We start from the raw sequence: 24,997 nt of genomic DNA, 5'->3' as shown, positions 1-24,997 counted from the left end.
CTGCGTTGGACTCCACACTTAGCATGCAGTCAGCTTGAGTTGCTCTCTCCCTCTCCCTCTGTTCCCCCCACCAACACCGTGCTAGTGCACTCTCTCTCTCACATAAATAAATAAATCTTTAAAAAAAAAAATGTTCGGGTTCAGTTGGTCTGCAACCCAAATAAAATTAGAAAAAACAAAACAAAAAAACCCCAGAAAAACGAAAATAAAAAACCCTTTAAAGGTCTTCTAACATCTGATATGTCTATTAAAATCACAAATATGTTTATGCTTCACAATCAAGACAAGTGAACTTTTTTCTTTAAAGATTTATTTATTTTAGAGAGAATGCAAGTGAGGGAGGAGAAGGGGAGTGGGGGAGAGAAAGAAATATTCATGCAGATTCTGCACTGAGCATGGAGCCTGACATGGGGTTCGATCCCGAGCCAAAACCAAGAGTTGAATGCCTGAACAAACGAGTCACCCAGGCACCCCAAGGACAAATGAACTTTCAAACACAACTAAACAATTCCCCCTTCACAAATTTATATGAACTTTTCTTTATTTGAAACCATATTACAAAGGAATGGAACTGCTTAAAACTTTGAAAGTTTTCCCTCATTTTTTAGAATTTTCAACTCTAGAAACTATAATGAACTCTAATTCCTTTAAGCGGTTCAGAAATACTGCATTTGTCTGAGCTGCATCACATTTCACCCAGCACCTGATGTCTCAGGCACCATGCCTGCGCTAGAGAGTGAAACCCTGCAGTAACACAAGTTACTACAGCAGCCAGAGGCAAGAAGTCGTTCTGGAGACGAAGGAAAAAGAGAGGCAGGCAAAGCAAATCCAACTTGAAAAGAGAGAAGGTGAAGGATCCCCAGTCTATTGCCCAGGCTCAATCCCATTGGACTGGGCCCCTTACATAGGTATCACCCAAACTAAGCAGCTTCCTAAAATAACAGCCACTGTGTCAGAAGTCTCAGTCTGCAGCCCAAGTCCCAGAATTGCCAAAATTCTTATTTAAGCTAGAGAGGACAAGTGCCACCAGGTGGCACCAAAAGGAGCTGGAATTCTGAGCGAGATAAGCTTCTTAGGACAACGCCACCTTGCAGCTGACAGAATTAAATGTTTGGACCTCACTTATTAAGTACAGTATGTTTTACCCAAATCTATGTTACACCTTAAAAGGAGTAGGAAGGAGTATTACACTAACTACACTCTGAATTCCAGAATTGAATCTGTTGATCTTGTGCGTCATACAGCAATATTGAGTTTCTAATGTCAAAGAAACAAAAACACTTTCAGAGTGTAATTTGTTTCATCACAACAAAATGAAAACTAAAATGAGGGTCTGGTAATGTTCTCAGAAGCACAGTACAATAAAGGGGTAGGGAGGTGGAAGCAGACCTATTTTAAGAAGTCCCAATTTCTTTTATTAAGAGCAAAGTTCCCATTTGCCAATTAAAAATAAATGGGAAATTGGGTGTTTTTCCTGTAGAGTTCAAAAAACTCTAGTATTTTAATATTTCTATCTATCTAGACGTCTTGAAGTTGGTATGTATGCAACAGTGCAGTAAATATGCCATTAAATATGAGGGCTCAAATCCTACATCTGTAAAGTAAGTGTGTGACACTGTGCTCATCATTGACTTCTCAATTAGTTCACTCAGAAAGTTTCCTGGGCCTCAGTTCCCTGATATGACACTGGAAATACCTACTATCTTTTGCGATTCCTAAGCACGGCTCAACAGAGTGGCTTTCCCTTAAGTGTTCAATCTCTTCCCATGCCCGTTAAACGTCGAACTAAACAGGATGGGAAAACACGAAGTGTCCTCTCTAATATTTTACCATTTTATTCCCTGTGTGAATCTCAGGTACCAGGACACAGGTAAAGGCAAAGAGCATAAAAATCAGCACAAAACTCTGACTTACCCTTGAGGGCTCAGATCTAAAGAATCATCTCTGCTGTGCTGCAAGCTCGGGGACCCCAAGTCAGCCGTGGCGTTAGTGGCGGCTGTGGCTGTTCCACTGCTGACTGACGTCGTGGACCCCAAGGATCCCGACCCATTCGTACATGCCTTTGGTGGACTTGTCAACAAAGACTCTGATTCTGCTAAGTGTTTTACTTGATGCATTACACCTATGTAGTAACAGATTTAACAGTCAGTTTTAACCAAGACCACTTCCCCACAATTACAGAATCTCTAAATGCTAACACTGATTCACGGGGAATGAATTAAAAGCATCCAGCAAATGAGGGTGGGGGAGTAGGGTGGAGCATGATGACTTAGGTGCCAGGGTTTTGGACTTGACTCCATTCTGGAAAGTAGGAGGCAAATTCAACATTAAATAAAGAGATCTAAATTCAAAACATGATCACAGGAAACTTAACAGAGTCGCACATAAAGTTCTACTGGAAATTCAAAATACTATTATAAAAACAATGAACTACAAAAATGCAGTAGTGCTCCTGTGGCTTGATAGCCAGGAGAGAAAGACTCACTACAGTTATTAGCTGACTTCAAATGCACAGTGAGACAAGATCACAGCAACACCACTGGCCAAAAGAGAACACCAGCAATCCAAGGATGGTGCTTTTTCACATCCTTGCAGGAGACAAGGGGAGCTAAACAGCAACTTACAAGGCAGGAGTTCACATCTGGGCTAGAACCACAGGAGAATGCACATGGTGGACAGTGGTGGTGGGGAGGAGGAGGTAGTTGCCAAGAACTATGAACTGTATGCCAAGGTGTGTGTGTGAATGTATGAATTCATGTTCACACATTCACCTTTTTTTTTCTGGGAAACAGTCCAGAGCTTTCCATCAGAATTCTTAAAACAAACTAACAAACAAAAACCACAAAAACAGGACAAAACACAAAATGTCTGAATGAACTCAAACTTGAGGCATTCACATTCCACAAATAATATCCGCAGCAATTACATGACAGACTGTGTGCTAGGTACTAAGAATAAGGCCACCGATGAGAAAAATGGACTCGGGCAGTTATCAGGGAGAAAACAAAACAAAACAATGTAAGAAATTACAAATAAAAAATAAACTGCCCTTTAGAAAGTAAGTTCTGACAGAGCACACAGCAATCAGGACCCTACAGACTCTGGAAGGAAGGTAAGGTCCCCAGGAATAAATGACATTTAAGAGGAACCTAAAAGAACAGTCTATCTAGCCAGATGCAAACTAGAGAACTAATCAAAACTCCTCCATAAACTTCATACTGTATATACTATGTAAATTTGGGGGGACGGAAATTCCAATCTGATGGCATAGTGGCACTGTAAATGTAAAAAGAAAAAAAATCACTTTGAGAAAAAGACATATTTGGATACACTTCCAAATCAGAAAGATGAAATAGGTGTGAAAGGTAATACTAAGGCAAACAACAACTAATACAGACCATGAAAACCAAAACACAGAATGCAAATTAAAAATAATCCAAGGCTAAAAAGAACACATACCAAATATCTATGTGATCAAAGAAGTATCTATTCATAATTGCACCCATTTGCTAACGATAGTTAGTTTGCCTTCTGTTTCATGTAAATATGTAGAGTTGGGATTTAAAAAAAAACAACTGTTATTTAAACAGAACTAGTAAGAAATAGTGAAGACCTCTTTCCACTTAATACTCTGACACTAGCATGACTACAGCACTCTTGAGATATGATGAGAAACAGCCAGTGTAAGGTGATGAAAGAAGGGTAATAGACCATATGCAGAAAGAACCGGGACTGCTGATAAGATGGAAGATGAAGCTAAGAAGGATTACTTGAGGGTAAAACACCATTATTTCCTGTGTCCTCACACAAGACCAAAGTATCTTCAAAGACCAAAAGAGCCATAAAGAGATTCGCTGATGAGAAAGAACTCCTTTAATATCTTGGCATGTTTGAAAAGGATAAAACACCCAAATGAGCAATACGGTTTCATCTCTGTGATCTTCAAAAAGAGAATGGAAAAGTACTATGTCTCTGAGACTGACATCCATGTTCAAATTCCTCAAATTAGGGGACTAAACCCAAGGAAGTAAATAATAATCCTCTTTACTAGTGTTCTGATCTACTAATGGGATTCACTGGGAAAGCAAGTGAACTCTTGACTTTTTCAAGCATCTCTACGGGCAGGTGCACATTATCCACATGAAAAGGAACGTCAAGGATCACTTCTGGCCCATGAACACTCAGATCACTAAAACGTAACAAAGTGTTTACCATCTGCCCATTAACCTCACACAACGTCGGTTAACGGATTTTACAGAAGACACACTTTATATGTATGTAAGTTACAAGCATAAAAACTTCTTATGTAAAAGATTAAAGTTTAATTTTTGTTCTAAATTAAAGCTATACGGCTACTGAAATACTATTTAGACTAAAAGATTAACCATTAATTAATTATCATGAATGACATTACCTTCTCTTCTGAAGTAAACACTAAAAATATCAGGTAACTTCTGCATTAAGATTTCTGCCATCTGAAGTGCTCCAACTACTATCTTCAGGTCTTGGCTTGACAGCATGGAGGCAATGTGACTAAAAAAAGAAAGCATTCGCATATAAAACATCTGTCTGAACTTGAGAATTATTTTTGGCCATACTACTTTAATTTTGAGAGCAATACATTTTCACTGTGAAAACTGAAATTTGTCTTAAATGCTTAACTTTTGCATTTCTCTTTCTCAAGGTGTGTATAAAGAGACAAAGAAGGCCTCAAGACATTACAAATGAACTGTTTAATGCATTTTTTTCTACATTATTACTTTAAAGATTGCTGAGATTACTTGCAGAGACTTGAATTTCTACAATGTTTTACTATTTTCATGAACACACCTTGAAACAGCATGATTTTTCAGGACATCCTTCAGAAGTTCAGCATCCGCAAAATAAATTATCCTAAGAATTGCTCTAAGGCACTTATGTCTGACTGCAGGTCCCGCTGAGGAACTATACACTTCATAAAGAACACCAAATAATGTCTTAATAAAAGACTTAGCCAGTTCCGGATCCTCTTTCATAAGCTGTGCTCGAGCATCATCCTTCTTTAACTCTGAATATCCACCTGTTAAAAAAAAAATGTACAATTCCAAACTTACAGACCTCACAAATTCAAAGAAGTAAACAACTTAGCCTTCAACTTGCTGTAATTATTTGAAATGTTATTTAAAAAAAAAAAAAAAAAAAAAAAAAGACCTTAACTTATGTAATGTGATCACCTGGCGTCCACAAAGACACCAAAGGCAGCATTAAGACAAAACTGAGCCAGCTAGAAAGAACAAGGTATCAGCGCAGTGTACCTCTTGTTTTAATAGCATGTGTTCAACAAAATACCAAGGATATTTCAATTATTAGCCAGCTAAACCACTGGTAAGAAATAAACAAAGTTCATGAAATGGACAGTGGGTATGTGACTAGAAGCTATGGAAAAACAAGATGATCTGTGGCTTTTCTCGAGGGAACAAGGTTCAGGGGAAATAAAGTGATGAGGAAGTAAGCTCTAGACCAGGAGTTAGCAAAGTATGGTGGAAAGGCCCAATCTGGCCCCGCTCCTCTTTTTTTTTTGGTGGGGGGGGGGGGATCTTACTGGAGCATGACCACATACATTTCTTACTCTTTTTTATATGGCTGTTTTGTGCTACAATGGCAGTATGCAGTACAAGCACTGTACAATCCATAAAGCTTTAAACATTTACTATCTGGCCCTTTTCAGAAGTCCGCTGACCCCTGCACTCTACACTAGAGGTGCAAAGCAAAAGAATGAATCCCCAAGGACAGAGACAAATGTCAGAAACCTAAACAGAATAAACCTATTCTTCACATTAGTGAAGAAGAGAATTTTGATAGGAACGTTTAACAAAAAAGGTTGTAAAGAACTAAGCAGATAGGTGTGTGTGGATCTAAATGTGTAAGAGGAATAAGAGGATCAGATTTTAAAAAACAAAACAAAACAAAACAAAAAACAACACAGGCCAATTCCAGCCAGAGCCCAGGACACTACAAATCACAGAGCAGGAAAAAAATTCGGAGGGTCCCATTTCAGCAGTGCTGGCTCATTCATCAGTTAGAACATGACCAAAAAAAAAAAAAAACAAAAAAAAAACACAAAAAACAACAACAAATTAATTACCACTACGCAATGGTTTTAAGCTTGATAAAGACACTCAGTGAAGTAATTACTTATCATCAGAAATATTATTCACATGACAATACAGTACTATTAACTCAAAAGTACTTACTAGTGTTAGTATTGGCTAAGGGGTTAGGTTTTCTCTGAATGGCACGTGCTGTTCCCGTGTCCTCATTGATTTGCTGCATAGAATTAAAATCAATAGTATAAACTCGTCCCAGAGTGGACAAGCTTATCTCATCCTCACCGACCTGATGGGCTGCCTGAGAGCAAAGAGAGAGAAACCTTGAATATAAACATGGAGAAATTTATTAACTTAAGACACAGTGGGACCCTCCATAAATGCTAACTTACATATTTATTTCATCAGGTTTCAGATGGTGAAGTAAAAGAGTATGGAAGATTTAACAGTGTGGCCATGACAAAACTCATTCATTTAATAAATCATTTTTAATTAAACACAATTATACACCACAGACTCTATAAGGTCCCTGGAGACATAAATACAGATCAATTCCTGATGGAAGATCCAGTCATGTAGAATCCCTGACATAAGGAAGACATTGTTTATATTAAGAAAGCTTTTAAGACATAGCTGATAGAAAAAAAATTGTTACTCGAAAAAAATCTTAGTATCTAATTCTTAAATTAAAATAGTATTTACATCATAGATTTTTAGCAGCCCACAAAATCTTCTTTAAACAAAATGATTCTACAAAATTATCCTTAGGTAAAAAGACTTTCCATTTAAATGACGCTTTAAGATCGAAAGGGACACACCTGGACCTAGAAGAGTAACCCCGAGGGTGTGCATGTGTGCACAGTACATAAATAAAACGACACGCTTTGATTAATACTATTTGCTTGAGATAAGACAGCCAAAAGATGTGATAGAATACTCATTCTTAGAACAGTCCAGGCTATGGAATTCTTAGGTTAAATCAAAGACAGGACTCCGTAAGTGTAAGAGAGTAAGCTAACAGGGAAAATGCAATTAACAGGACAATGCTAAAAAGAAGGCAGCTTAATGGTAGAGACCATGGCCTGCTTACATACTAAGGTGAACAACACGCACCAAGACCCCTTACACTTCACTCCCTCCTAAAAGCTGGCTCGGAACTTAAAAGTCTTAAGAACTCCTGATTTTATAACAGAAGTCAATGGTTTCAAAGTTCTTTTTCAAAATTTCATTTTTAAAAACTAATGGTAGAAGACATCTTTAAAGAAGAATGTCTCTTCAAGTGTGATGCTCTAAAAAAAATTCAAATATCACAGACTGAAATTAGAAAATATAGTATGACTTAAAGCTATCTCCCATATTGAAAATACCAGTAAATGATGCATGGTGTCCCAAATAATGCAGTGACCCACACTTCCTAACAGAAGGCCGTTTTTCTGACCTGAAAAATTTCTGAAATATTTCAACGCATACTTAATATGGAAGTTAACAAAAGTAATAAAAATCACACATAAAACCTTCATAGAAAAACACTAAATATTTTGGTGCACCTTTCCTTTTCATTATTCCTCTCTTATTTTGCTGAGTGCCCCAAAGAGTCACAAAGTTCTGAATACTGTGTTCATTTTTCCATATCCCATTTTATGTCATTGAAATGTATCCCATTGACATGTGGACTACATATGAGGCTAGTGGGTATCAAAACTCACTTAACTATTTCATCACCTAGACTTTTATACTAAAATTGTTTCCTTGTTTTTGTTCTTTAAAGTATGCTGGCAAAGAGCTATCTGTCTATAAATCTTTGTTTATGGGAGGCATCTTCTGGGTGGGAGATAGAAGGGGCTTTGAAAATGTATAGCCTGACTCCTCCAATGTTTCCTTTTAGAAATGAGGAAACTATGGAACAAAGAACTTAAATTACTTGCTCCAAGTCAATCAGGTAGTTAGCAGCTGAAGCAGTTGACCTGAACAGAAATGAGGACCTTGTTCTCAGGAGACAAAATGAGAGAATCTTGAGTTAATTCAAAATTGAGCACATTTAAGTACACATATCCACCTCCCCACTCCATCCCTACACCCACTCGCCACCAAAATAGACATATTTAAACGGTACGATGAAACTACTACCTCAATGATCCGGCTGTCAATCCTGTTATACGGATGCCAAAGGCCTCGGTCGTCACGCCACTGCCATATTGCACCATCTGTGTTCTGCGCATTTCCCTTCTTCAGCATGGTATCAACTGCAAAAATGCCTTCTTTTGGTAAACATGGCATAAGTTCGCTGAAAACAAAGGTGCAATTATTTCATTAAGTAGCTCCCTTAACTATTAGTAAATGACAGATCTCTCAAGTAAAATACCCGCGTATAAGCCACAGTTGTCATTATCAGCCCAATCTTTACCAAATCAGAGATGTCAGTTCATACAGTTCTTGAGGACTTCGTGGAACAAGATCGATCTGTTCTTGACAACTTCCATTAGCGGCACCGCACAGGAGAAAATGAAGTGTTTCTGCAATGTCTGTAAAACCAGTAACAGAAACCAAAAACCCATGAAACTAGTTATATTACCTAATTTAAAAGGCAATCATTCCTATGGGGGAAAACAATCAGAATTATTTTCTTACAGTCAATTATACATGAATAAAAAGTAAAAAAAGGGTATTTTCTTATATAGCAATATGCCATATACAGGAATTAAAAAGCCAAATGTGCTATAATGAAAACCTAAAAAAAGAAATTTATGAAAATTTTCTTTCTAAAGGCTTCAGTCTCAGTCCTAGTAGGCCATTTAAACAAAATCCACACCAGAGAATTTAGGAATTTTTTTATTTTGTTTCTGGTTTTACTTGTGTGTGAAGAACACAGTGCTTTGTACAAAAGTGCAGTCAACGTACATTTTAATCCCCAATTCAAGTTTATTTGCCTTTAGTTTAAGTATACTGAAAATGGGTGGTCAACACAATGAAAGAAATTACAAGCATCAAAATATTACCATACTGTAGTCAGGAAGTAATTAAAGACAAACATGACAACTTAATACACAGGTCATTAACATATCCTCTACCCTAAGTTTCCAATGCCAGAAGACGTCAGTTTATAGAGGAATCTGCATGAAAACCAGCCTCCTTTGCAAGAACACTGTGACATGAGGAAGTTCCCATTATCCACAGGTTTAGTCATTCAAATAACTAAAGGTACAGACGCGCTGGGTCTTTGCAAAATACAAACATTTCGTTGAAATGTTTTGGCAATAATCATTAAATTTTGTTATGGAGGAAAGTATTCACTACTATCTGGGCAAAAGCCTGTATAGTTAAATTGCTGCCCCACATAAATTTCACTAAGAAATCTATTTTAAATTTCTTGAGAAAGTACAGTCTTGCCAACTTTCTTCAGAAATGTGAATACATAATAGCTATGTTACATTATAAGGATTCTTTAATTTTTTTTAAAAGAGAGATGAGAGGGTGACAACATGCTTCCTTTGTGTTACTGCTGTGAACAAACAAAATCTAAGTCTAGTGGCCTCCAAGTGATAAATGTATGGCAAACTTCATGGACTAATAAGTAAAAGGTGAGAACAGTCATCCTAAGGGAAAAAAAGTCCGAAATGGTAAAGCAGAACAAAAGTCAGTGAACAATTCCCTAAACTGTTTTAGGGAAATGTGGTGCCACACATGGTAACAAGAAAGAATCTGGACTCAAACTTCAGGAGATGGCGGGCTCAGCAAAATTCAAAGGGCTCCTAGGGCATGCACTGACGCTACTCAAGACAAAATTACATCCATCCCCAACTTCTCACTTTGTTCATGACACAAGCCGTACGATTCCCTGGAATGCCAAGTTTAGGAGTGATTAGTGCTTTAAGAGAATCCTTTCAATAAAACAGCTCAACAACACTACTTTCCTGCAAAATGCTGGGCCAATGTGCCAATTCACAAAAAACATGACTAAATATAAAAAAACATAAATAACATAAAAAATATTTATCTGAGACAGTGATGCCAGAGGCTTCTCTGTCCCCCAACACCATCATTAATGCTCCCACAGTAATATCCTCAGAGATGAGAATTAAAAATATGAAATTACCCACCAATAAATGCATCCTGTATAAATGGGATCAACACCCTAGTAGCAATAATCCTAACATACAGGTGTTTTCTGAAGCCCACTGTCTTCTGAGATTAACTTGCAAAATCTAAGGTTTATGAGAGAAATGCAGTAGCAACACAGCAGTGCAACAAAATTGTATTGATGGATAAGGCTGAGAAGGGCCTAGAAAATACTCAAGCAGCAAAGATGAGAGAGATTCATGTGTGCAAGTAAGTTCCAAATTCCTGAGGGAGGAAAGCACTGCGGAATCAGATAAACTGCTGGGAAAACTCTAAGAGCGGCAGAAAGAAGGGGAAGCAGAGGACAGGCAACTACTTGTAACTCAGTATTCCCCTAATGAAGCATCACTACATAATTACTATTGGAGAGAAGGAAATGAGCCCGCATTTTTAGCCCCAGAACCACCAAGGATAAATTTTTAATATACTGCAGATGTTATGCGTTGTACACAGGAAGCACTACTATACTGTCCACACAAATCTATTATGGATCAACAGTTTTCTTCCCTTACTCTCCAGTGTCCATGGTTGTTGTTTTTTTTTTTTTCCTTTAGATTTTATTTATTTGACAGACAGAGATCACAAGTAGACAGAGAGGGAGGCGGGGGGTTGGGGGGGAGAGCCGGCTGCCTGCTGAGCAGAGAGCCCGATGTGGGGCTCCATCCCAGGACCCTGAGATCATGACCTGAGCCGAAGGTAGAGGCTTATTAACCCAGTGAGCCACCCAGGCGTGGCTCACCATGGACACCCAGTGTCCATGTTTTTAACAAGCCCTTTTACTTGCCTATATTGACTGTATTTATTAGTAAACACTTTTTAAGAACCCACTTCTCCTGCCTAAAGGTGGATAACAAAGTAGCACTTACTTTGCTTCATAAGTTGAACAGCTAAAGTTGGACAGTTGGAACACATCAGAGAAAACATGCGAACCACCATTATGAACATCCCAGAACTTAAAATGGGTGGAGTCACTACCAACAGCTGTTGAACATTTGTAAGCAGATCTTTGGAGGCAACCTGCTGGAGTAAATTCTTCACAAACAAAAGAAAAAATACTGTTATACCATGACTCAACAATTAACAATTTCATGAAAATACCACCAAAGTTTAAAGGCTTACCTCCTCATGTTGGAAGTTGTCCACTAGACGTGCAAAACAAAGGCAAGTGCTTTCAACTGACTTTTTGTCCTATTTTTTTATAGAAGAAATAAAGTTTAGTAATATAAAATATACCACTGTCTTACATCACTACCTAATTTTCTTCCTAACCCCAAACTGCTCAAGGCTGCTTCACTAAGATGTGAGCCCTGAAAACCCAATGAGCCTAAGCAAGGTACAATCAGTAACATCATGATTTCAAAGCAAAGAGCTTCATACTGAGAGAACTTCTCTCCTCTGTGAAGACCCCAATAAATAAGAGCAAATATACAGAAACGAAGGAACAACTTTTATGCTTCTGTAATTTCAATACATAACCACAAGTCACAACAAAGATAAACATCATTCTAAAAAAGCATTTGCAGTAGAAATGTTTAAAACATGTAAACACTAAAAAGTTGGAAACAGTTCAGTATATGTGTCTGAACCAAAGGTTTACTGATGATGTGAGAAAATTAGGTGTCATTTTGCTATAATCACTATGAAAACAATCTAGAAACACTGTTACAGAGGCCTCGTTCAGAAAGCATGAAATATCCTGATAAGAACAATTTAACTGTTTAACAAGTGTTTTGATAGTGTTTTTTTTCCCTAACTGGTAAATGGGTTTCAGATATAAAAACCAGACTGGCTTGCTTATACAAAATTGAGAATAATTCTGGTATCATAAAAGCTCTATATCTTCACTGTCAGTACTTAAGTCTATAAAGGGTGCTACAAATAACATGCCCAACAATTTAACTTCTGATTCTCACCCTTTTTTTCCAAAATACGGTATGGAAATCACACCCAACTATAAAATATATTTCTAGACCCAGTAAGCACAGATTATCTCAGCCTACCAACTTTTTTTCTTTTTAATTTTATTTATTTATTTGAAATAGAGAGAGAACATGCACACGAGGGTGGGGAACAGCAGAGGGAGAGGAAGCAGACTCCCCACTGAGCAAGGAGCCAGACACAGGACCCCGAGATCATGACCCAAGGCGAAGGCAGACACTTAATCAACTGAGCAACCCAGGACCCTCAGTCTACTAAGTTTTTAAAATTAAATAAGCAAACAACGAATAGCATGACTTGTATCTTGATCATCTCAGAGGCAAAACATTTCACAATGACTCAATAATCTTTTTTGTAGCTCTCTTACATAAATCCCTATTGAACATATTCTCTATACCAAACTGTCCAAAGATGATTTTAAACACACTTTGTAAAGCTGACTTGGAAGTCCAATTTCTAGGGGTGCCTGGGTGGCTCACTTGGTTAAGTGCCTGACTCAATTTCAGCTCAGGTCATGATCTCAGGATGGTGAGATGGAGCCCCACACACGGCTCTGTGCTCGGCAGGGAGTCTGCCCAAGATTCTCTCTCTCCCTTTACCCCTCCCCTGGCTCAGTCATGTTCATGCTCTCTCTCTCTCTCTCAAAATAAAATAAATAAAATCTTTAAGAGCCTGATTTCTAAAAACCCTTTTAGCAATTAACAACATCTTAAGACAATTTATGTTAAAAGAAAATTCAAATTTCTCTACGAGGCTTAACTCACTGCCCCCCACACCAGATTTTATAAGCCCTGCTTCTCATCCTCCATCACCTGGTCTGCCAATTCCATCTCCTAAATAACTGTTCCTGCTCTTCTCCAACTTCCGACAGTCACAGTCTGCAGTGTCATCTCATCTCCGATCTTAGCCCACATCCTCCAGATCTTTCCTGCAGAACCCAATGCCTTAGAGGAAGAGATGATCTCCCTAAAGGAAACTCTGATCCTATCACACAGAAAACACTCAATGTTTACTGAAATAACAAACTCATCCCTTAAAGTCAAATTACTGAAATGCTGTCACATTTGGGTAAATCCATCAAATTATATAAAATAACCTAGTATGGTACACGACTGGAAAACCCAGCAGAAAAAAAAAAACACATGGATCAGAATATTTCCAATTTATAGATCCAGTTGGATGATTTAAAACCCTAGATAAAACTGGCTTTCTAAAAAACACAGTAAAGATGTTTTATGGCATATAAAATAGGTTCATGTTTTACCTGATGGGTTAGCCTTTGGGTAAGCAGTGGGAGGGAATCTGCCACAAAATGAAATTCGTCTGGTGTGATACTCTGGCAGCAATTGGCTGCAATTGCTAGTGCATTTCTTTGGGCATTTATGCTGAAGAATTCCAGATACAGCAAGCAGTCTGCCAAACCACCCTAAAATATAGAAAACTGTTAAAGTGAAGAAAGACCCTCTCAAAGCAATTAAAAAAAAAAGAAAGAAAAGAAAAAGGACTAAGAAGTCTAGCACATCACTTTGGAAACACCATGTGCACCTTACAGAGACTGCAGTCTAGTAGCCAGCACAAATGCGGATCTAAAATCCAACTTTAAATGAAATACAGTCCTTCGGTAGCAACACTTACCGCCTGCAGAATGGCTTTACTGTGTCTGCGGGATAACATCTCCAAGGCAGTCAGGGCCTGCTCTGCCACATCAATACACTGAATAACTTGCAGCTGAGAACGTAAAAATAGGTAACTTAAGGCCATCACTCAAGTGCTTTTCCAGCTGCTTATCTTCTACACGAATAAACACAGTATTTTTGCTAATTCCATCAATCTATACACTGCCCCTAACTCTAACATGAAAACCACCATAGGAAACCAGTGATTTATGAGCTCAAGCTGTAACAAGTAAATATAGTTTCCTTCCAATTACCTTGTTCTGTTTAAAGACACAGAAAAACAGGTTTTACATAGGGAGTAAGCGAAATCCAATTAGATAACTTTCAATTTTTCTATTTATAATAAATGGGTTGTTTTATATAACAAATTTTAAAAGTTAAGTTCTACCCTTATGCCACATTCAAAGGTTATCAGATAATGCAAATTTTATTATGCATTAAAAAGGAAAAAGGCCCTTAAAACAGACCAAAACACAACCTACCACAGACCATATGAAAAAATTTCCTTTCTTCACTGACTCACTTTATAACCTTGAGCAAGCACTTTGTCTCAGCCTTCTCAGCTGTAAAATGAGGGTATAAATAGCTATCAACCTCATTGGGATATTTTCTAGAAATAATGAGATTATTTTAATCAAGTGCTTTAAGTTCTTCTCTGAAAGATTTTACATTCTTGATAAATGCTCTCATTAAAAAGTATTAACTGAAATGATTCCATAAATGCTTTATTAGCATCAACTTTAAACTACTGGTATGCTAAACACAAAATATCTTTCTGACATCTTGGCTAAAAAATATACTTTGACTAGATAATGAATCCCTAAAAAAGTCTTTCAAGATGGCCTTACAATTCGATGTACCACTTTAGAATTCAGAAGTCAAGAGTCTTTAACTTGATTCCCCTAAGCCTGCTTTCAAACAAGCTGAGCAAAAGCAGGATTACCTTTTCTAGAAAGACGGGAATTGCGTCTACTACAACAGCAGATGATCGAGGAAGTGCTTCCATCATGTACGTTAAGGCTCGACAAGCATGGTTCATCTACAAATAAGACAGCACTTTTACTCAATAAGAACCCAAAATTTTATCTGGGGTGTTTAAAAAAATACACCACATACTTACAATATCGAAATTATGTTCCATCTGAAGTAATGTTATCTGTTTAAAAAAAAGATGAGAACTATTAGAAGCTATCTATATCCCTAGAGGAACTGTTTCTTCCTCTACATCAACTCAAATGGAAAGTATTAGTCAAGACCGTATTCTTATAAAAACAGTACCAAGTTAAAACCTAGCATATGTACACAAGAAATGATTATATTGAGGATGGCAGGATGTAGATTATAGCTCTGACTTGGAACTGTGCTAGATAATCATTACCTCTCATGATCCAGGTCAGAAAATAAAGGCTTACAACCAACTGTTCTGGTACTTCTAGCCCCCTTTCTCAGATGCCTGTTTAACAGGCATCAGTAAATACTTAATACCTAAAGAAACAGACCAGCAATGCACTGGCATTTGTTAACAACTGTACAGATAGATTCAAGACTATTATTTCAACTCTTGTGAATAAACTTCTCTACAAGCTGAGCTAAACACCATTTAACTCAGCTGTAAAGTCTTCAAACACATTACTTATCACATCAGAAACTAACTATGCACTAATTAAAACCCAAATTAATCATCTTATTCTACAACTACATAAATGAGTCTACACGGATTTCTTTTAGTTTCCCTTGTGGAAAAGACCTTAAGCAGATTTTAGCCATGTTTTTCAAAGGCAGAAATTCAAAACTGCTAGGGCTATGTATGTACTCCATCCTCTTGAAGCAGCCAAAGCTACCAAAGAAATTTCCTATCTGGGGAAGCAATCATTCATAGTTCAACGGGAAATTTTAAATGCACTGAATTCGTTACAAAGTACACTTCAAATAAATGTATTTAATAATGAACATCAAATACTCTAATGCAATATTCATTTAACAGGAGTGCCTTCTCAGTTATGAATTATGCTAGGTAAAGTACATCTACATATTCGAGGTCCTGATCACTTTCTTTGTTGGCGCGTGCGTGCACGCACACACACACACACACATTCCCCATTCTGGGGTTCAATGGAACTCAAATCACCTACAACCAGTCATTTGAAACACCCACTGTAGACTGAAAGGGGTTGTCATGTTGACAGGAAAAGTAACAAGTTCTCCAATTCTTAAGATGGAATAAACATTTTAAGACCATGTTTGAGAGAACTGCTCTAACAGATTCCTTTTCAACAAAAATGACCAGGGTCACACTAGTGAATGGTGACGGATGGATATATATTCACAATATTCAATTCTGATAGAAGATTAATCTGGCCAGTTCATTAACAACAGTCAGTATTACTAGCAGGAGCTGTCTTACGTAGGTCCATGAAGCACTTAAATCTAATCAACGGCCAGCAAATCAAGTACATCAGATTATGTGTCCACATTTGCACATAGATTTAATAGCATCTTTATTCAACTAATAAAAACTGCATCTTACATAGTATAAGCCTAGTTCTTTGTTATTTTTTTAATAAACAGTAACAACAAAACAAGACAGTTTAATTCAGGAAACAAAACCAGCTCCTGGGGAAATGGGCAGGGTGAGTGTGAATATGGACACAGGCAAAATGTAACAACACAAAAATCAGTACTGCTTTCACTGAACATCCAGAAATCAACATGCCAGCCCTCGCTAGAATGGAAGTGGTAATAGTTAAAAAATTCCAGTTTACACTATCCAGGTCTGCCTGGCAGAAAGTGAAGAAACTGGTCCATCCTTTCTCACCCTGCCAGAGCTGAGCCATCCAACAAGAACAAAAGATGGCATCACCTTGTGTTTCAATGAGCTTCATTCAACTGTCTCCACAATTTGATAATGAGATCAAACAAGACAATCTGACACATCAACCATGTTTTTGTCAACTTTATTTGCTATGTAAATGAAGACTTATTAACATGATACTTGGTTTTAACTTCCAATATATTCATACGGTGTATGAGTATGTTCATGATGTTTACGTTAGTCTTTTGCTTTACACTCAGACTTAAATTTTAATTTTCCATATAGCCAATCTTTTTAATCTTGAACTAAGAAAACTACCAAGCTGTTATTTAAGACTTACTGTGTTCAGGGGCCTACATTTAGTAGTGGCAACTTCTCTTCCTCTTGTCCCATTAAAAAGCTCAAGCAATTAAGATGTTTATAAATTCTAAACATCAATTACGACTGTACTGAAAAAAAAAATCACTAAAAGGTTTTGTTTCATTTCTTTATATTTTTACTTAACGTAAAACCTAAGCTGGAAGGATTCACATTGTATTGTGGCTGGAATGCTCTGCCACTGTACACAATTACAAACACGATAGTTTTGTGGCCCACAAAGACCTGCCACAAGGGCGCAGCTTATTACTGCCCATGTATCATCAGTTTAAAAGAGAGAGCATGTTAAGTTTAGATATCACCTAATGCAACAAACAACTTAAGGTTTAAAACCAGTCATTTTAAACCATAAGAGACTCTTAATCTCACAAAACAAACTGAGGATTGCTGGGGGATGGGGGTTTGGGAGAGGGTGGTGGGGTTATGGACATTGGAGAGGGTATGTGCTATGGTGAGTGCTGTGAAGTGTGTAAACCTGGCGATTCACAGACCTGTACCCCTGGGGCTAAAAATACATTATATAATTATAAAAAATTTTAAAAACTTAAAAAAATAAAATAAAATAAAACCAGTCATTTTAAGTATCAAGAAATAGAGGAGTTTAGAAAATTACAAATTCATTATTAGCGATCACTGCCAAGATCTAGAAGCATGAAGTAAAAGCACAAAGCCACACTCTACCATCTCTTAGTTCAAACCGTGTAAATAATCATGCTTTGGCAACGTTCAGAGAACTGAGGTAAAATGAGGGGCAAACTCTCTTACCAAAGCTGGAACGACACTCTTGACAGGAAACCCTCCCAGCGTCTCCTCATTTCCCATAACCAATAGCTGACACATTTCGATAACTGCCTGGAGCTGCTGGCTTTCATCACTTGCTTGCAGTCCTTGCAGAAGCTGTTGGGCCTTGGAGCCTTCACAGGGAGGAAAAAAAATCATTACTTTTAAACATTTAAGGAAATTATTAGTAGGTATAAGGTGTGACTCTACATGGCAGCGGGCTGCTTATCTTTCAATCCCAGTGAAAGGCTAAGCCTATACTAGGGCTAAGACAGGCTGCTGATATAATTCAAGACACAATTAAATTGGTTGAATTTATCTTAACTTAGAGTGATCTCACAGTATTTATAGATTTTTGTCTTTTAATTTTTCTTTTAAAATGAAACAAGTGGATTGGCTCTTACTAGCTAAAACAAAAAGATATCCGTAAGATTAATACGAATTGTCACCTCTGACAGAGTGACTTTTACATATAGCCTAAGCAAAAGCCTTCTGCAGGAATAACCACCTGTTAAAAAGTGATGGCCAGCCTTCAGCAAAAATCCACATACTCCTGAAGTCCTGCTCAGAATAAATGGAATCCTGGTAACAGTGGAAGGGCAAGAAAATAAAGACAAACAGAGCAATGTACCTAACAGAAGAGAGTGGAGAGAATGCAGTATTTTTTTTGAAGATTTTATTTATTTATTTGTCAGAGAGAGCAGACTCCCCACCGACCAGAGAGTCTGACTGACGTGGGGCTCAATCCCAGGACCCTGAGACCATGACCTAAGCCAAAGGCAGAGGCTTAACCCACTGAGTCACTCAGGCACCCCTAGAATCTAGTATTTCTAAAAACAGCAAAAGACTGGCCTTTTCACCTCCTCTCATTCCCTTTGCATATGACTTCCACTTTTAAGGCCCAAATTCATTGCCCAAAGAACTGAAAAATGCTAAGATTCAACTCCCACAGGGACAGAATGTGGTCAGTGATCCAGGTAACATACTCAAAAATAAAGGCCACAAAAGTGTTTCAAATTTTCCTGAACACCTTCCTATCTGAAACCATAATTAATGTTCACCAAATTATAGCTAATGTTAATTTTAAGCCCTTTCTCTTCCTACTACCTTCACAGGTTCTTGTCTGCGTATGGGATTTGTCCTCTCCAAGTCATTAGAGAAACAGCTTAGAAATGTCAAATGTATTGAAACTGTCAATGACTGCGGAATTCGTATGAAAACCAAAGTATTTTTATTTCAATTAAGTTACAGTGATCTTCCTAAAAGCACAGCCTTTCAAAGGGGACACACGGTGATCCTTGCAAGATTTAAGACTATGGAGAACAAATTGCATGTTAACTATTACTGCCTACCTACCTTTACCGTAACAAAGAATCTACCCAAAAATATATTGCAAGAACATCAAGTTCAGATGGTTGCCATCTTTAAAATTTTCAAACTAAATAGGAGTTCCACTTAGAGCAGGCCTATCATTTTTGCACTGAAATGAAAGGCAAAACAAATGAAGGGAACATAAACTCTTGAAAACAGAAGAACCCTCAGTTGCTTCTAGATCTGCTTTTAAAGGATGAAACAGTTCATATATCCTACTAGCACAACCGCCCAAAACAGGAAAAACTAACATATCCACTGGATGTTTTATAAACATGGAAGCTGGCAATTCTAGGACACAGATCATGTTAACATGGTCATAAGATACCACAGAACCTTAAACCAACTGAAAATGACAATAAAAAGCAAAAGCCATAATTTATGTTCTGACCAATTTTGGTTTTAGAACCACGGGAGCTCCCCCCCCCCAAAAAAAGAACCACGGGAGCACCAAAGCATCTTTGTCTATGTGGCTTATATCTAACTTGTATTTATTTACAAATATGTCTGGAATTAAGAGAAAATACTTAAATACTCATTAATTCATTACATACTAATATAAACAAAGTTTTGTGAAAATCGTATTTTCTAAAACAGAAAAATTCAGTGATGAGCAGCGTTATAATTTTTTTGTTGCAAATTGTTTCAATGTCAAGCTTTATTAAATAAAACAGCAGTATGACCACCACTGCAGCTACTCTCAATCTGTGGCAACATTATTCGAGATGAAAAATGCATAAAACTCAGGCCCAGCTTTTTCACAAGGACTACTAAAAAGACATGTACTTACTGGTAAAGACAGTAAAATTAGTAACTTTGTTTAGCAAGGGCATCCTTACTTAAAACTGGAATTATTTTGACTAGTAGCACTTGGCACTGAAGAATATAACGGCTACTAGCGCAACCTGGAACCACTGCTTTGATTCTCTCAAAAACATACTAACAGTTTTACACATCACAGCTTTTGCAACATCAACAAAATTCAAACAGCAATGTAGAAAAGGAAAAACCTTACCAATTATTACTAGATTTTTGACCAATGGCTTTAATATTAGGGTTTCAGGAACCCCAGGCAAGCCACAGACCATAGTTTGAGAAGTACAATCACAGATCAAGGGTTGGTAGGCAAACATTTTTTATAAAGAGCCATAAGTATTTTGGGCTTTGCAAGCCATAGGCTCTGTTGCTTTCAACTACTCAACCCCAGCACGAAAGCAGAACAGACAATACATAAACAAGTAAGTGTGGCTGTATTCCAATAAAACTATTTATGAACACTTCAATTTAAATTTCATTTAATTTTCACATCTCACAAAATATTACTCTTAAATTTTTTTCAGCCATTTAAAAATGTAAAAATCACTTTTAGTTCATAGGCTCTATAAAACTGAGCAGGAGGCTGAATTTGGCCCTTGGGCAGGAGTGTGCCAACTGCTGATCTGAATGGGGGAGAGAACCCAGAGCACTTCAGGGAGTCACAGGAAGATGCTGTTTCTTTTTCTTTTTCTTTGTTAAGATTTTATTTATTTATTTAACAGACAGAGATCACAAGTAGGCAGAGAGGCAGGCAGAGAGAGAGGAAGGGAAGCAGGCTCCCCGCCAAGCAGAGAGCCCGATGAGGGGTTCGATCCCAGAACCCTGGGATCATGACCTGAGCCGAAGGCAGAGGCTTTAACCAAATGAGCCACCTGGGAGCCCCAAGATGCTGTTTCTGACCAAACTGGTCCCAACGGACATCGGCCCAGTTCTGGAGCTGTGAAGAGGGCTGGGGCTGAATCAGAAGTTTTTGTAAGACAGAACAAAACCTTAAGTCTCATGGTGCTCAGAAGACAAAGGCCCTACAGAGGGAGGAGGCCTGCCTCAAACATACACAGCCACTGGGTTCTACCCCCAAGACATCTGTGACATTTTCAAACTGCATAATGAATCAAGTCTAAGTAGACAGAGACTTGCAAGGGTCTCAATCAAAACCCTAGGAGGATCACAAGGCACAAACAGGGATGAGCCACAGGTGAAATGAGTCACACAAAACTCATTCTCATCTAAACAAGCTAATGCCTGACCAGAACAAAATGATCACCTCCTCACCCTTTGTTTCAATACAGAAAAGGGGGAAACAACTTGACAATGGAAAGTGTTATCTGGAGTGGCTTAAGTTCTTTTATATAAAATGACTAGCACATAAACAACTACTAGATGTATGAAGAAGCAGGAAAATCAAGACAGAGGGGCAGCTGGGTGGTCCAGTCAGTCAAATGCCTGGGATCAAGCCCTGCGTGACCTGAGTGCCAAGTTCAAGAGTCGGGACTCTTAGCCAACTGAGCCAGCCAGGCACCCACAAAAAGCAAATCTTAAAAGAAGTCAGAGGAAAAAAAAGACACTGCCTTGAAAGGGCACCAGTAAGACTTTTATAATTTTGTAACGATTTTATTTATTTATTTGACAGAGATCACAAGCAGGCAGAGAGGCAGATAGAGAGAGAGGGAGAAGCAGGCCCCCTGCTGAGCAGAGAGCCTGATGTGGGGCTTGATCCTAGGATCCTGGGATCATGACCTGAGCTGAAGGCAGAGGCTTTAACCCAATGAGCCACCCAGGCACCCCACCAGTAAGACTTTTAAACAGAGACATCACAAAGTGCTAAAATGAGAATTTTATACCTGGGGAAAGTATCTTCTCAAAATTAAGGCAAATCAAGGGCTTCTCAAAAGCAAAGAAAAATCATTATTAGTACTCATTTACCACACGAAAACAGAAGTTCTTCTGAAGAGAAGAGAAACAACTCTGATTAGGAGAGAAACTGCAGGAAGGAATTAAGAACACTGAAAATGGGATGTGTACGTGGACAAAGGAATACAGAATATGGATAATCTAAAACAACAACTAGGTCTTATTGTGTTTATAACACATGTATAAGTAAAACAAATTAAAACAAGAGCACAGGGGCACCTGGATGGCTCAGCGGGTTAAATCCTCTGCCTTTGGCTCAGGTCATGGTCTCAAGCCCCACATCAGACACTCTGCTCAGCAGGGAGCCTGCTTCCCTTCCTCTCTTTCTCTCTGCCTGCCTCTCTGCCTGTCATATAAATAAATAAAATCTTAAAAAAAAAAAAAAAAAAAAAAAACCAAGAGCACAAAGAATGTCAGGAGGTAAAAAGAGTGAAACTACTGTTCAGTTCTTAACACTGATTAGGATGTAATAAAGTATTAATATAAGGTAGGCTGTAACAAACCAAGGACATGAATTAAAATCTCTACAGTAACCACTAACAGACATCTACAGGGATACAGAACTAAAGTTAGCAGAAGACAAAAACTGGCAAAAAGGGTGCCTGAGTTCATCAGTCAGTTAAGCATGTGCCTTGGACTCCTGTCCTGATCCCAGGGGATCGAGCCCCGTGTTGGGCTCCCTGCTTGGTGGGGAACCTGCTTCTCCCTCAGCCACTCCCCCTGCTTATGCTTCCTCTCCCTCTTTCTGTCAAGTAAGTAAGAAGAAGAAAAAATGACACCATACTGTTCGTTACACATGACTGGAAGATATGCAAAATGGTATGGCTCCAATAAGGCTGATTTACAACAATCTACCCTAAACATAATGCAGGAAGAAATACGAAAGCAGTGTTTGACTGAAACACAACGAAGACTGGAAAAAACCTGAATGTCCAAGAGGAGACATGATAAAAAAGCCATGCATCCCCACAGCAGAGCACTAAGGCAGCTCTACAAAAAGGAATCCGGAATCTCCTCTCTCCGTGTGTAGCAGCTATAGGAAGGGGATCACCAAAATACTGTTAAAGGCAACCTGAAGTGTATAAAGCTTACTCCTCTTATCTTAAAAAGGCAGCGAGAAGCAGATAATATGAATTTGGTTTTGTTTTAAGTAAATAACAGAAGGACAACCCATAAAATTAACAAAGGCTATTTGTGTGGGAAGAGGAAGCAGGGTAAAGGGAACAGCAAAAGAAGCCAAGACTTCCCTAAATAAACCTTATTTGTAGATCAGACTTTCTACATGTAAATATCTCATAAGGATAAAATTGAAGTTAAAATTTAAAAGCAACCTCTAGAAATTAAAAGCAAATCAAGCAAATGAACCAAATCAACTTGGAGGCCTGAATGAAGAGAAGGAATCATTTCAAGAGACTTTAAAATACCAAAACTTGACCACAGAATGAGTCCCCAAGAACAGCCAACAACAAAAACTTGAAAAATTAAAACTCTCAATAGTATTACTTTTGGTGTTAAGCTGGAATTTTGCATTGTAGGAGAAAGCAAATAAGTGACTATGTTACTATCTTTGGGAACTGAAACTTCCATCTTGGAAGAAAGAAGATACAAAATAAAGGTAGATAAAAACCTCCCAGCCCTAAATTTGAATTAACATTGAAAGTGGAAACTCATGATTTTATTTTAAAAGATAAAATACAGGGACGCCTGGGTGGCTCAGTGGGTTAAGCCTCTGCCTTCGGCTCAGGTCATGATCCCAGGGTCCTGGGATCGAGTCCCACATCGGGCTCCTTGCTCAGCAGGGACCCTGCTTCTCCCTCTGCCTGCCACTCTGTCTGCTTGTGCTCACTCTCGCTCCTCTCTCTCTCTCTCTCTCTGACAAATAAATAAATAAATAAATCTTTAAAAAAAAAAAAAAAGATAAAATACAATTATTTCCTAGGTTTGTTCATTACACGTGCCTAATAACAATGATCACCCCAGGGTCACCTGGGTGGCTCAGTCAGTTATCTGTCCAGACTTCTGGTTTTGACTCAGGTCATTATATCCAGGTCTTAGAATTGAGCCCCGCATCACTGCCTCAGCAGAACTGGCTTTGGATTCTTTCTCCCTTACCCTCTCCCAGCTAGCACACTGGTGCTCTCCCCTCCCCTCTCAAATAAATAAAATCTTAAAAAACAAAACAAAACAAAAAAAAACAACACCTCAGTAGCAATGAGTAGACCTACGCCCCAGACTATGAGCTCTAAATACTATCTCATATAAAAGAAACCAGGGTGTTCTCTGAGAAAATCCCTGATTTCAGGTATCTGAGGTGGAGGTTTTGAGCCTGACGTATTGGAAAGGAAGTCACAAAAAACTGCTAGGGGATCATATCAGAAAGACTGAGAAGCACCTCCCAAAAGATGCCATCATCCAATGACAGGACAATTTAATCATCAAAAAATCACTGAAATGTCTCCACTTGAAAGTGATATTTAAAAACAACAATAATGGCACTTTGGAGGATGCAAAAACCAACTCTTTTCCAAACTGGTATGGGGAGAAATATGTTTTCCTATACCGGTTATTCTCCTGTGTAACAAAATAGAAGGAAGATATTCTTAATATATTTCTACTAAATTACCTCTTTTACTTCTAATGCATAAATTCTGCTCATTAGATGTGAATTACTATCATTTTATAATCCCTGTCATCTAGGCAGAGTTTTGATGGCTTAAGAGACAATCAGACTTTATGTGCCTCCTAAGTATTAAAACATACTACCACTTTTGCTTAGTCTTTCCCCACCAAGGAAATAAAGAATAAAACTTGAATCTGAAAAAGCCTCTAGATCCAACCACCAGTTTATAAAGAAGCACACTTATAATATTTGAGAGAAGGAAACTTGATGCTCATTGGACTTACTGGACAATTACTAAAGAAATTACCACTTTATTTTTCAGGTATGATAACGGGAATCGGGGGGAGGGGTGGTCCTGTGTTTTAATGGGCATTATCTTGAGCTACATTATTAAATGTGTCTAGATAATATTATATTATGCCTGGGATTCATTTCCTACAATGTAGGGGGAGGGCTGTGGTAAGGGTAAAGACAAAGACTGGCCATGAGGTAG

General features: G+C 38.1%; 1 protein-coding gene across 17 annotated transcripts in view; it reads right to left on the bottom strand.

Moving 5' to 3' along the window:
* Positions 1–24,997, bottom strand: part of TRIP12 (thyroid hormone receptor interactor 12) — a 141,235-nt gene that overhangs the window by 30,907 nt on the left and 85,331 nt on the right. For 6 of the 17 annotated variants that reach the window (XR_013966544.1, XM_080798457.1, XM_080798466.1 and 3 more), the window contains 13 exons: positions 17,772–17,920; positions 14,937–14,972; positions 14,760–14,855; positions 13,776–13,868; positions 13,405–13,566; positions 11,322–11,390; positions 11,069–11,234; positions 8,491–8,608; positions 8,211–8,370; positions 6,234–6,387; positions 4,831–5,059; positions 4,415–4,533; positions 1,915–2,122 (listed from right to left, as the gene is read on the bottom strand). Coding sequence is in view for 16 of the 17 variants with exons in the window: in XM_080798457.1 (XP_080654583.1) it covers positions 1,915–2,122; positions 4,415–4,533; positions 4,831–5,059; positions 6,234–6,387; positions 8,211–8,370; positions 8,491–8,608; positions 11,069–11,234; positions 11,322–11,390; positions 13,405–13,566; positions 13,776–13,868; positions 14,760–14,855; positions 14,937–14,972; positions 17,772–17,920 (1,759 nt within the window). In the remaining variant the exon portion in view is untranslated. The remainder of the gene's footprint in view (positions 1–1,914; positions 2,123–4,414; positions 4,534–4,830; positions 5,060–6,233; positions 6,388–8,210; positions 8,371–8,490; positions 8,609–11,068; positions 11,235–11,321; positions 11,391–13,404; positions 13,567–13,775; positions 13,869–14,759; positions 14,856–14,936; positions 14,973–17,771; positions 17,921–24,997) is intronic. The other 11 variants (XM_080798472.1, XM_080798458.1, XM_080798465.1 and 8 more) reach the window with 3 other exon arrangements.

The sequence above is a fragment of the Martes martes genome, assembly GCF_963455335.1.
Source record: "Martes martes genome assembly, chromosome: 3".
In the NCBI taxonomy this organism is placed as follows: domain Eukaryota; kingdom Metazoa; phylum Chordata; class Mammalia; order Carnivora; family Mustelidae; genus Martes; species Martes martes.
The sequence above is the reverse complement of the archived record's forward strand: the minus strand, read 5'-3'. Positions and strand labels throughout refer to the sequence as shown.